The sequence below is a fragment of the Taudactylus pleione genome, unplaced genomic scaffold, assembly GCF_031769625.1.
Source record: "Taudactylus pleione unplaced genomic scaffold, aTauple2 ptg000188l, whole genome shotgun sequence".
NCBI lineage: Eukaryota > Metazoa > Chordata > Amphibia > Anura > Myobatrachidae > Taudactylus > Taudactylus pleione.
In genome coordinates this window covers 818,017-832,452 of record NW_028284590.1, presented here as the reverse complement: position 1 = coordinate 832,452, position 14,436 = coordinate 818,017, and the positions used below count along the sequence as shown (strand labels likewise).

The 14,436-nt window shown below is 39.8% G+C and overlaps 1 protein-coding gene across 2 annotated transcripts in view; it reads right to left on the bottom strand.

The window, feature by feature from the left end:
• UBE2E3 (ubiquitin conjugating enzyme E2 E3) overlaps positions 1-14,436 on the bottom strand; it is an 85,442-nt gene that overhangs the window by 8,518 nt on the left and 62,488 nt on the right. For both annotated transcript variants that reach the window (XM_088476355.1, XM_088476354.1), the window contains one exon: positions 6,519-6,651. In XM_088476355.1, coding sequence (XP_088332481.1) covers positions 6,519-6,651 — 133 coding nt within the window. The remainder of the gene's footprint in view (positions 1-6,518; positions 6,652-14,436) is intronic.

Below are 14,436 nucleotides of genomic sequence, written 5' to 3'. Positions count from 1 at the left end.
CAGTATCCATCATTGCGCTCTGCAAGCTTTCATATTCACTAAACCAGCTCAGCGTGACTATTCCAAAAGGCAACAGGAACGAATATTCATGAACACTAGATGCTAATATTTTTTTCCCAATTGCCAGTTTAGCAATCAATATCATTAATTTTCTTCATGGATGAATTAACTAAGTATTTAAAAGTAAAAAGTAAAGGGATTATCAGTAATTATTATTCACTGTTTTCCCCTGCAATACTCAATGGCATCCACTACAATGGGATGTTTCCCAAACAATAAAATAACATGGTAGTCTAAAAAATAAAACTAAGCCACATATGCTGCAGAATAAAACATGTAAATGGCTCTAAGGTGAATGTCTCCCAAACTGTCAGTATAATATAATATAACCAATGATAATGACTAGAGAAGGTGTGGATAGATATCCAGACTGCTACACTGGAACACACTGTCAACGTAGCATGAGCCCTCTTTGCCCAGTGTTGCCGCTGCTTAAGTTACGTGAGCGCTTAGAGGACTAGAAGATGCTAGAAATTCTATCTTGTAAGCCATTGCAGAAAGACTTCCTCTGTATTGGTTAGTCGAGTGCACAGGTTCTCAAACTCGGACCTCAGGACCCCAAACAGTGCATGTTTTCCAGGTCTCCTCATATAATCAAAAGTGATATAATTATCTCCACCTCTAGACTTTTCAAATGTGTCCGTGAGTAATGAATACATATGTGCACCTGCTGGGTGACCTAGAAAACGTGAACTGTGTGGGGTCCTGAGGACAGAGTTTGAGAACCACTGGTCTAGTGCTTATCGCTCTGAAGAACGCCCAGTCTGAGGTCCCACGCAGCCACAAACAAACTTATAGAAGGTCACCTTCCCTTCATGTCTTAGAATAAAACAAATAATCAGTTTTTCTTAGGTCAATTTAGTCTCCAAGAAAACACTCCAATCTGATACCAGTATTTTAATTGTTTGTTTTTAATTTTATTTAATTGTTTGCATTGTGTGAATCTATCTCCTCCAAAGTTTGCAATATACTATTGAAAAGTTCATCTTCCTTGCCTTCCTAATTCTGATAGTATTTTATCTCTGAGCCGTTCCCATTAATTTCCATTTCATTAAACTTAATTTCATTTGGTTGAAAGACTGAATCCTGAAGCAACAAATCTGGACAAAGAGGAGGTGGCCATGGCTCCTCCAGAAGTATCTCCCAGACTAATGGGAACTACAGACAATGAAGCCAAAACGGAAGGATTGCGATCACTTTTTCAGCATGCATGTCCACTTGAGGAACTGAAATCTTTCCATCAGTAGCTGGCAGACTTCCTGGCATAGTGACAAATGCTCTGGAACTACTTGTCTTAGCTCAAATTATTATTATTCAATTATTATCCTCATGTTCAGAATAGTGTGAAAGGTAGAGAAGAGACATTGAACCCTGACATCGATGTTACTATTGACCATTGATGGCGTGGAAACAACCAACCTCTCACCATCGCCGGATATACATTGGACACAAAACAAATGTGTTTGAGTCCAGCTGTTGCGGCCTTCCCCTTGGAGGCTATTGCCAATCAGAATACAGCAGGAGCCTGGAGGTTTAATACGAACAAACATCGGCACAAAAACATTGACAATGGGGAAACATAGACCTCTCAGCATTGTTTGTTTACCTGGTTTATAGCTTTATGTATCTGCGAATTGCTGATTTGATGAAGAAAAAAATACTCAAATGTTTGCTCCTGTGGCAATTGGTTTGATAACCCTCCAGTTGATTTTTGTACCATGGTTAAGGGCATTAACTAATGCTATGGGGTGGGTAAAAACGGTCACCCAGATGTTGTAAAACTACACATCCCAGCATGCCCTGCCACAGTTTTGCCATTTGACCATGCTAAAACTGTTGCAAGAAACGCTGGGATGTGTTCAATAACAACTGGAGGGCTGCGTATTGCCCATCCTGCTATAGACCTTACTGAAGAACAATGATGTTTAAAGAGATGCACATAGGTATTCTGTACATTTCTTATACTTCTTAAAAGGTAATGTCTATTTACAAACTCCTAGATTTCCAAGTGGCTCTACCATTATCAGAGAGCTCTGGCCACAGAGGCCATAGTAATACCGGATTTCAATGTTGTCTCTAAGAAGACCCCCATATTGAAGATAAATTGGAGTTCTAGCACCAATGCCAGCTATGGCTGATATTTTAGGGACCAAACTTCATTTCTGTAAGTCTTCATTATTAAATGGACACACTTCTAGCACTAGCCTGACATTTTTCGACCTGTACCTTTCAGTAGTGGCTAAACCTTTTACCACCTGATGTTCCAGGAAAAAGACACAGAGGAAGTGAATCCATCAATTATGACAACTGCCACTGAGCAATAAAGGGGAATTTAATTATTATCTCAGGTTTCCAACATGCCACTGGACGGTTAGCTGGAGACACACGCGGCTTGTTCCACTGCCGCACCCGGAATTTACAGGTCACACTGCTGGACATTGATTCATCCTACATATAGGTGAGAGCTTTTTTACATTCATCCAGCACTCACCTCCATTTATTTACAGCCTAAGAATATCAGTGTGCCTGGTCCATCTGCACCTTATTGGGACAATTGCCGTCTTTAGGATAAGCAATATAGGAGACCTCCTGAGGAGGGCAGAACATTTTAATACTCCAGCTTACCCGGATTATACCCACTGGAAACTTCGTTCACTTATATATGTTAGCTCAAGTAGCTATCCCAGCACTGGCATTAATTTAACTTCGTATGCTCCTGCTTTTATCTGCATTGCATTTATAATGTGTATCCTTGTTATACTTAATGCTAATTATTAAAATCATTTTTTACCAATTGATTTGGTGGTACTGAGTCTGCGCTGTGATCACATTATATATGCTTTGTGTGTGCTTTACAATAAAGTACCAAACAAATTAATTATCTTCTAAATATTCTTGTTTTTTTAATTAATGGCATTCAAAATATTACTATATGTATTTGCCACTTATGTGCTTACATACATTTTCTTATATTAGTTAAACCCAATTTGCTGTTCTCTAATATGTTAAAAAGTGAAATGCACCATATTTTTTTGCTGTGCTGAAGTAAACCTAGTTTATCAACTAAAGACTAATCAGGCGTCTACACACAGATCCATTTTAAGCATCTAACGTGTGTTCTACAAGCCTATTAAGCACACTTTGACAAAAGCCAGACAAAAAGTTATGACAGCGAGCAGACCTGTACACACACATTGTCTGACAAGCATCCATGCCAATTTCGAAGTTGCCTGCAGTGCTCAGAAGCATTAATGCTCGGTAAAATACAATGCAGTTCTCTGGAAACGCTCATTAAGTATGTAGGTACACTATGCTGCAAGGAGGCTTGAGAATGCTCTTCTATTGCTCTGTTAAAAGCTCTGTCAATTCTTTTACCCAATGCTTTCAAACGCCTGTGCATAAGAGCTGTAATAAAATAGAGATCTAGCAGGCAAAGCATCATACATTTTGTTAGACAACTTCTAAAGCATTATCAATTCATACTTTTAGAATGAGGCATCTTTCCGAGCCAAACAAAACACACTCCGGACTTAGAATAAGTCATATTTATATGTAATGTTCAAAACATATTGGAAAGCCAGCATAATTTAAAATAACAAACTACTCAGTCTGATGGTTTCTCAAGTTCTGATGTTCTTGAGATAAAGTATTTTGAAAGAAACAATAACAGAATTGTGCGGTTCCCTGCAGTCTCATAGAGGTGATTATCGGAATTAGTTTTTCTGTTGTAAAAGAGCTTATTTTATTTTACAGTTCTATTATACTAATTCCTGGAGATGCCTAACTTACAAGTTATGCTTACTCTATAATCATTTGTTCATTTCATTGAGCAACAGTAGCAGTTGTTGTCTCGAACAGTAAAAAAAACCCAACACAGATGAAAACTACTCAAAGATACTACCTATCAGAGGTTGTTACAAACAAAATAAATCTAACCAAAAAAACCCTGAAATCTCTGACAGCAATGTAGAATAACCTATCCTTTTAAAAGTCTGGACTTCAACTATCATAAAATATTTTAATAAGTACAACGGATAAGCCAATATATGTTGACGACCTGCCTAAAAAACTGTTGCTCTAATATGTGCTGCCAAAACAGATCTGATCCGCCAAAGCGTGAACTTTACAAGGACCTCTGAAGGTATCCTGTGGTTTCTGGTATCAGGACTTCACCCCTAAATCCTTTAACTCTGTCGTGGATCGGACGTGTTGCTCCAAACCATGCCACAGATGCCCAATTGGATTGAGATCTGGTGAATTTGGGGCCCAGGGCAAAACCTTCAACTATTCATCAAGTTTCTCACACCATTCTCAATTTGTGCAGAGTGGCAGGGCGCATTATCCTGCCGAAAGAGGCCACATCCCTCAGATAATTCAGTCGCCATGAAAGTATATACCTGGTCTGCAAAAATGCTCAGTGAGGTGGTGTCAAATTAACATTATGGATGACCAGACCCAGCGTTTCCCAGCTAAACAATGCGCAAAGCAACCTTGTGCTACTTCTTACCTAGGTTAATTATTGACAAATACCCAGCCGTTCACATAATGCAACGAAAAACAGGATTCATCGTACCAGACGTGCTACTTCCATTGATCCAAAATCCAGTTCTTACACTCACATGCCCAATGTGGGTGCTTTCAACAGTGGACAGGGGTTAGCACATGCACTTTGACTGGCCTGCAGATGCACATTCCCTTATGCAGCAAGGTTCGATGCACTGTGTTGTGACATATTTCTCCCATCAACAACATTACAATTTGCGCCACAGTACCCCCCCTCTGATGGTTCGTACCAGGCGAGATAGCCTTCTGTGACCTCTCACATTGAGACTTCACCGTTCAACACCTTGTTGACGGATTGTGTTTTTTTTTCCATTCACAGATCACTGTTAGCTACTCACCACGGCTGACCTTGCTATGTCAGATATGCTCTGACCCAGCCACCCGGCCATATTAATTTAGCGGTCATCAAAGTCACTCAGGTCTATATACCTGCCCATACATTTTGCATTCAACACGTTGACTATGACAATCTACTTTAATGTCAGCTTACCAACCAACATGTACGTGAATTTGACTTACGCAGTTTGTTACGAAATAGCCCATTCTATACACTTCATATGGGAGTGGTCATGTTGTTTTGACTCATGGTTCACACATTAGTGATGTACACCCATGTACTTCCTGGCATTTTATTATATTGTGTGTGTGAGGCATGATTACAAATTATCATTGTGTTGTAATTCAAATTACATATTACTGCATGACACACGTACACCTCTACTTATAATTGTTCCATTTGAAACATAAGGCACATTTTTTTTTCATAGTCTAAACCAGGGATGGGGAAACTTTTTTCTGCCGAAGGCCATTTTGATATGTATAAAATTTTTCGCGGGCCTGGTTCAGGCCATGCCGCCTCTGTGTGACATCACAAGTTCTGGTGATTACAGCAATGCCCGGAGCATCCTAAGGATGTACCGGGGAGCTGTAAGGGCAGCTGTGTGACCGTCTGAAGCGTCCCAAGGATTCTCCAGGCGGCACTGCTGTATAGATTCTGGCTGCAGTTTGCCATTCTAGGCACCCAACTAGCCAGATGATGCTAGCAGAAAAAAGCTCAGCGGGCCAGACCGAATGATTCCGCGAGCCTTATACGGTGCTCGGCCCTGAGGTTCCCCATTCCTGGTCTAAAAATATAGTTTGGGCAAAATTCCTGATCACACCATAATTACAATCAAATTAATAAATTCTGGAATGACAACAATGTCCTTGGTGGTTTCTTTACTACTAACCCACAATCAAAGTAAGGCTATTTTCTTGTCCTCTCTCTCGCTCAAGAGAAATTATGCTGGAAATCCCTCCATGGAAGATTAGAAGGTGGGATGAGCCAGAGTTTTTAATTGTCTTACAGCTTCAAGTAGAACTGTATACTGATCTATGAGATGTGCAGAAGTTCATGGTACTCTAAGGGGGAGATGTATCAAGATGTGTAAAGAGTGGACCAGTTGAGAGGATGCCCATAGCAACTAATCAACTGCTACCTATCATTTTGTAGAATTACTTGATGAGCGCTACCTGGAAACTAACTGGTTGCTATGGACAACTTCGCCACTGGTCCACTCTTTACACGGCTTGATAAATCTCCCCCCCTAAGCCACTTTGCAGTTTTAATTTACAAGTATATTTAGAAAAGCACATCACACGTAATACAAATGTACAGTATTTGGTAGTAGGCTTTACACATAACAATTAATGATAGCACTATACAAGTTTATCACGAGGAGGAGGAAATAAAAGGTCTTCATATCTCAATTAACGGTAAACTTACAATAAGCAAATATGTGACACAATTGGATGCTGAGAAACATTGCCACAGGATCACACAGTTGCAGATCACCTTTTCGAAATGTCGAACTGGACAAAATATGTCGAATATGAAGGAAACTATATTGATTTACCTTTGGTGGCTTGAAAGGATAATCCGATGAAAATGTGATATCCAAAAAAAACACTCCTCCCTCATACACAGAGCCTGGTGGTCCAAGAATAGTCGACCTCCATTCATAAATGTTGTCTCCCTTCGGTCCAGCACTGTAAAGAGACAAGAAATAGAAAATTCCATGTAATTCAATGTTTGTTTATCTCAACAAAAGAAAAAAACACCACCACCCACACAAAAAGTATATTGTTCTATAAACACAGAGCAGGTATAACAGTACGTTACAATACAGAGAATAGCCTTGTACTATCAATGATGATTCTGTATAAAATAAAATGTATTTCATAGTAATATATGTAGGCGATTGCCAATAAACTCAATAAGATCCACAAGTGAGCAGTTGACACTTGCTTCAGTTCAATTTTTATCAGTGAAGCTGTATGAGCCTTCCCAGGCAATAGAGAAACAGGATTCAACAAGGGAATTCAATATAAAAGCACGGCTTTCGTTATACCTCAGTCCCCATACTACAGCTCCTATTTACAGGCAGTCTTACATACATCAGTTATATGGAAAAATATTCACTTTATCATTATTATGAGTACTCTAAGCTCCACGCTCCTTTTTGGCTATGTAGAGTAGAGACAACTGGAGATAGAAATGTATTACTAACACTATGCAGTCAATAAACCATCTGTATTAGAGCCAAATGGAAATCCGTGATCCTAATACATGGTTTGTCAGGTTTAAAAAATGTATTTCACTACATAAAAAGCACACTACTACAATACACCTTTAGGGGAGTATTCAATTATCCGCAGGGTTTACCCCGCTATGAATTGCCGTCCAAAATACCCACAATGAAAAGTATAAACACTCCAGCAACAATAAAACAAGCAAATATGCTCAGATCAGTACATTTTGATAGTTTAACCAAGTACAGCTGTTGTTAAATACCTAGTGCCCGATCTGAGGAAGTGGGTGACCTGTGAAACATGTTGCAAGATTCCAAGTAAGCGAGACTCATTCCGTTTTATTATTTTAGGTTTTGTCTTTTAATTGAGTCATATTTTTAAGGGTTTGTATTTATTATGAGTTTTTAATGCCAGCAGCCTTCCTGCATTAACAGGGTATTATATATCCACATTTAAGGTGTTTAGTGTATATAAATATGACTGCGTAAAGCCAGCGCGCCAGTGTCCGAAGATGCAGGACCGGATCAACATCACCACCAGTCGCGATGTTTGCAGCATCAGCCATCTGAGAAAACCTCAGCGTACTCAGAATGGCCACCTCCTGCCCGCTTGCGAGGCCAGTAAATCTGCATTAGAAGAAAGCAGACACACTGGCCTCTGCGCTTCCGGAAAACGAGGCCGACGTGCCCCAGTTTTATGTAAACGCAGACAGCGCTGCCCTGCCCCCAAATGGCCACACAACCATGCTGTGACTTGTGTGCACTGCGTGCGGAGACACAGGACCTGCTCTAAACATGCATTGAACGGATCATGCGCAGACCTGCCGACACCGGAGATGTACGCAAACCGTCAGGTTTGCGCACATCTCTGAATCAGGCCCAAATTCATATTTTGATAAATGCAACTCAATTTGCACAATAAATATGGCAGTGATTTATATTAGTCATATTATAAAAAAATATATATTTTTTTAAATCCAGAATTAATTCCACTTTAGTTTGTCACAAATAGTAACGGTGTCTGAAATAACTGCCTGCCAATATATCAAAGTATCCATTGCGTTTGTATTTGACTCAGAGTTCATTCCATAATTAAACTTTTACATGCAGAACATGGTTTCATTTAATTGAACTATTTAAAATTGATTAAAATAACCAGTATTTTGTTTACATGAATAAACATTAAAGAATTGGACGTATATATAAACAGGAAATGCCAGCGATGTGTAAATAAATGTTAAGAAGGGATAATAATTGTAATGATACCACATACATGGTAAACAGCAGGGAATGCAATGTAAAAATATTCCATAATAGTAAGCAAAAATCAAGCGTTCATTTAAAGAAACAAAACAAAAAAAAAAAAAAGCACACAATTGTTTTAATACTCATTAATGAAAATACCCATGGCACACAGTGACAAAAAATGCAGTTCAATTCAATACATATATCGACAGGACAGGTTCCAACATTGGACAGCGATACCATGTGCTTTACCTTCTGTCTCTTTCAATTTACAACAGAGGGTTATTGTAATACATACATACATACATACATACATACATACACACATATATATATATATATATATATGTGTATATATATAAAAAACAAGAAGTTGCACAACAGTAACCAGTCTACAACCGTTCCAGAACATATTCAATACATACAATATAGCTCAGTGCAATAACAGTCACACTCAGAAGTATTACTGGGTAGGGTTGAGTAAAGGGAAAAGAAAGCTTATATGTAAGTACTGAAAAGACCAAGGAAAACAAGCAAACATACACTTATTAACAATGTAGCGAGAGCAGAAGTAAACCCTATGTAGCTCCAACTATATATAGTGCTGATGAACTGATGATATCATCTTGCACCATTCTCTGAGTACCATCAGACTGGCGAGTTCATGTTATCCACCAATTAGATGTAATCCAGTCATCTGACGTTGCTTTGCATCGCTATGAAAAAGTGATGGGTCATTGAGACATGGGAAATAGCGACATGAACAGCTTAGATCAACACGGTAGGGACCACCCACCCACCTGGCGGCTTCAGAGAGGAGCAGCCGCTGGGGAAATGTAAATGAACCAGCCCTCAGCCCCCTCCCCCCCCACCCCAGTGTATGCAGCCGTCGGGGGACAGTCACAATGGTCCTATTTATTGCTGACATTTCTTTATAAAATTGTTTAGGATAAATTATAAATCAACGTTCTTGATCTAAGTCAACCATAAAATACCCCAACAATTTCTGAGGTTTTTTTTGCAAAATATATTAGACAGTTAAGTGGTTAAAAGAGATATATACACCAGTGGCTTTTTGGGGCGTTGCGTGCACTTAAGGGGAGTGCCACTGGCAGGTGGTCCAAGTCCCTAATGAAAGTAATTGGGATGGCATCTTTGTAGGTTGGGTTGCACTGCCCGTTGCCTTAGAGATCAGTCATCACAGAGGTTGAACTACTTGGTGTGTGGTTCACTGCCCCCTTCTGCTGTTCATCTGCATCCTCGTCAACCTACATACAGAGCCCTGGCAGACCTCAATGTAACTAGGCTCCCCTCTGCAATCCTCCCCCATACACTCCTGACTCCCCCACCCCATATTTACCTGATCGCCCTGCAACCTTTGTATGTTTACTATTGTCCCGCCCATGCCCCCTAGCTTTTCCGTCGTCTGCGCTCTCTCTTTTCTTCTACTTCTAACTTCTTCCACTGCTATAGGCAAAACCATTGGAGGTGGCTGTCATTCATAAGCTACATGGACAAACAGACGTGCAACCTGCACCATGGCCAACACAACATAAAAATCCTAAAATTACCAGGTAAGCTCAGTTATTGCCGAGTATCTCAACAGAGAACGTTTTGGCCTAGGGGTGTCGTGAAAAAAATAAGGGTGCATCGATAAGAGAAAGTTTGGGAATCACTTAAATACACAACTGTGATGATACAGTCGCACAATAGAGAACAGTTGGATTATTAAAAATGGTGGTGGGGTCTTATAAATAGGAATAGGGGCCTAATGGTCAGGTCATCGAGAAAGAGAATAATAGGAAGACTAAGCTTAAGTTACATTGTAAAAGGGTTATTAAACAGATATAATAACAATGCCTATTTGAATAATTTCTTGCAGAGGAAAATAAGGGTGAATCAAACTATGATTAATGTTTTCATTGTCGTCAGTAAGTGAGAATTAGGCTACGTGACATGACCACCACTGTGTGACACTGTTCTACTGCTGTCTATGGATCAGATTCCATTTCATCTCTGAGGAACAAGCAAGACTACTGCAGTCACTATCACAAGTAAAAGCAATTACCCGGAGAAATACCATCTCTCCACTGAATAGGTTATACAAATAGGTTTCACTGAACAGATACACAAATGTAAAATACAAAAGAAGCAATATCACAGAATGTAGTTTTTATAGTTCTGGCTTGTTTGGCTGAGTGATAAAATTCATATTTATCAAGATGCAAGTCTATTTATACATTCGAGAGCCTTTACACTTGTCTAAGAGACAGTTCTTACACTCCTCAGCTGTGTCTCTTTTTTTGCTCTCCATTATTGATATACTTTTCTTTCCTGACAAGCAATCTTCCCTGGTTTCCGCTCTCTCTTTTCCATAGAATTCTATTTGCCTCTAACTTTCTTGCTTTGCTCAGGTTTCACATTTTCTAAAAGACATCAAATTCCGTATGACAACAAAAGCGTGGCACCACCAAAGGTACTGTGTGTGCCTACATACAGCTGCAATATAATATTCATACACACAGCAGCAATATAATAATACAGGTACCCAACAGAAACAAGGAATAAAAACATTACATACTGGCACTGCATATCTATGATTTTCCCTCTCCGTTTAAATGGAAAAGTCCATTTCAAAACTTTCCCCAGGGTTTCACAGCTAGATTTACAGAATCTGGCAAAACGTATGAAATATGAGACACCTGGTAATGAGCAGGGGGAGGAACCCTCCTGTACAATATTGCATTTTCTTTAATAGTTGTTAAACCAGAAAGATATTTGCTGGTGTTCGCTACACTGAGCCAGAATGTCGTGTCTCTTCCACATTCTAAATCATTCAAAACAAAACTGCACCTATTAGCGGCACTGTACCCTCCCGATTAAATGTACACAGAAACACAGGTATATTCTATGCTTTCTTCCCCATAAATAAAAACCTCTTAATCAACTCAGAAGTATTCCAGATTATAGAACCTATACACATGAAGGGGTGATTGTGAGCAGATTAAGGCGTCTATGTATTAATAATCGCGGCATTGCCACGATTATTAAAACAGTCTGTATTGCAATGGATATTTTAAATTTTGAATGAAAATGTCCCCGCTATGCACGATTTATGACTCTCAGGGACAGCGGTAGCGCTAACAGCCGTCCCTGTGAGTTACATACCCGGCATATTGAAAGACTCTAATATTGCACATGCGTACAGTGTCAGATTTGAGAGCCAGCCGTGGGCTACCGGGAGAGGGATCGCGAGATCCCTCTCCTGCGCATATGCTTCCTTAAGCTTAAAGCGCTTTACGCCATCTGATGATGGCATAAAACTACAGGTCCAAACTCTGAAAAGCTCCGCTTTTTGGAGTTTGGTGCATAGGTGTCAGACCGTAGCTCCCATTAATTATAATAAGGACTGCGGTTTACAGTGCTAATTAGCCTTTCTGTGAATTCCCCTGCATTAAAGTTGTTAGCACACAGCAATAAATCATAAAATGATGCAAAAAACAGCAGGTTCTATATATAATTTTAAGCACAAAAATGCTTGCTAAGTAAGCCCCTAAGTGAGGAGATCTTCAACTTTTATTTACAAACGCATATTCAGTTGTCGGTGTGCCATGATAATGTTAGCCAATAAGATTATGTACAACAGAAAAAGTTATGACTATTAGAGCAAGTGTACACATGTAGTTTAATATAAAATCTCTTAGATGAGGAGAGAGGTGGCAATGCTGGCACACCAGAAGATATGTGTTCTGCTTCTCTAATAAGGATTACTAGTGTGCTCGGGACTCCTGATTAAGTCCACCCATGTGCATGTATGGGGGGGAATCCAATTGTTTTTATCGAGGCTTTACTTAATGGGCACCCGACAAAGCAATTCAGTCGTTGATACGTACGCGCGCAAGAGTTGCTGGCGTACAGACTTCTGCTCGGAGCCTCCTGAGATGGTGAGCAGAAAGGTGTTAAAAGTCCATGGTATGGGCACTGTAACCAAGGCTTTAGACCAGTTTAGCCGCTATACGCAGCTAAACCCAGTGCTATTGGGCCAAACATGCTGAATATCTGGCTACTTCCTCCGGGAATAGCGGGGGAGGGGGCATGTGGTGAAGGAGTACACCTGTTTAGGGTCGGAGTGGTAGGCGAACATGTCAGTGCGGCCTCGGCCCAGCTACGCAACGTTGATATTACTGGCATTGCGCAGGGCCACGAAGATGCGATTCAGCGCAAATTGCGTCATCTGCTCTCCCCAGACGTCCACTTGTATTGTACTAGTGAGCGGCTGCGGGAGAGAGGGGGAGTGGACGGCGGCAGTGTGCGTTTTGCGGATGGGTAACGCCGGTAAGGAGACATGCCCACTCTTCCGGGTGGCCTCCTGGCAGTTACGGGAGAGTAGGCAAGTAGGTTATGGGCACGACAAACTTAATAATTCCGTAATAATTAAATGGGCCCCCAAAACATTTGAATTGCTCCATGGGTCACCCATTAAATATCTCCGCCCAAAAAACAATTAAATCCCCCATGAGCTTTTTTTACCTTGCAAAATCCATTTAAATAACTATTAAAAAAAAAGTAATGATGCAAATTGTTTTAACATTGCTTATCTTAAGTTTGCTTTACATGGAAAATATTAAGAATATTAAACCTTATTTAAACTATAGCAAACAAGTTTTACACGTACAATGGTTGTGAATGAGCTGCAAAGTGACACTGTATTCGCTATTAAGGAATACAGAAATATATTTAAAGAATGGTTTTCATTTAACGTGAAAAGCAAATGCTGGTTTGCAATAGAAATATTTCTACTCAGACATGTTCAAGTATCACAAACCAGTAGCTGTGTGCATTGTTTTTTAGTGATTTTCAAAAACCCATAATGGGTCCCAAGACTACAAAAGATTGTTACAATGAATAGTGACCTATCCATTAGCAGATAAATTGAACGACTGAACGATATATCGTTCAATTTATCTGCTATGGAAAGGCCCTGAACGATGACAGATGCGCACTCCCGCGGCCGATAAATTCAGTCTTTCACCTGTCCAACACGTTGGTCAATTATCGCATATCGCTGCCAGATATTAGCAATATCGTGCAGTTTATATGTGGTAAACGACGAAAGATATTAGCAGCAGCTACAGAGCGCTGCAGAGAAAAAAATCCACTCCCTGAATGATGTCATGCGATATCGTTCATCTTTTGCCAAAATCTGTCATGTACATGACAGATATCTTTCAGCACAGCCACCGGAATTTTCACTAGATATCTTTTGTCTTTCATCTTTCAGAAACACATCTGCTAATGGATAGGCCCCTTAAATCCATGAAACAAAGCAAACCCTTTTTATGTACAAAAAGAAAAGCCTTGTAATAAAGTTTTCATAGACTTGATGACTCATACTAACATGAGGTCACAGCTACGTGCTGACAACACACGACAGGAGTACTCACAATTAGAAGAACACAACTGACACCAAAGCCTGCCTAACAATACGGGATATACAGAACTAATAACAGTACATTATGATAATCCAAGGAACTGTGTAATAGATAATATATGTTCAGAAAAAGGTACACTACATAATAAAGAATAAAACTATTTTATTCTTTAACTAGCGACCCTGCCCGGCTTTGCATGTGAGCAATTTTAAATTTACAGCGATAGTCTTTTCTAACCAAGGTCTAATAAGATTGCCTTGTATATGACATTAGTTGCTTTTCCTCCTGATGTCAACATGAAGAGATTTAGTTGTGACATGACACGCAAAAGGGCCACGTAAAGTTGTCCATGAGCAATTCAGTCTCCAATTAGGTCAACTCCAGCCCGCGTTAAGTGTCTGTCCCTGTGCTTTATTTATTGTCCTGCCAAAGCAGACTCTTACCGGGAATTGGACTAGTTTGAAATTAAAGAATAGTTTTTCACATAAATTAAATGAGAACGGAAAAAAAAGGGAAAACTGAATTTGTGTATCCGTAAACAGGGCTTACATCAATCTTTCTGGAGA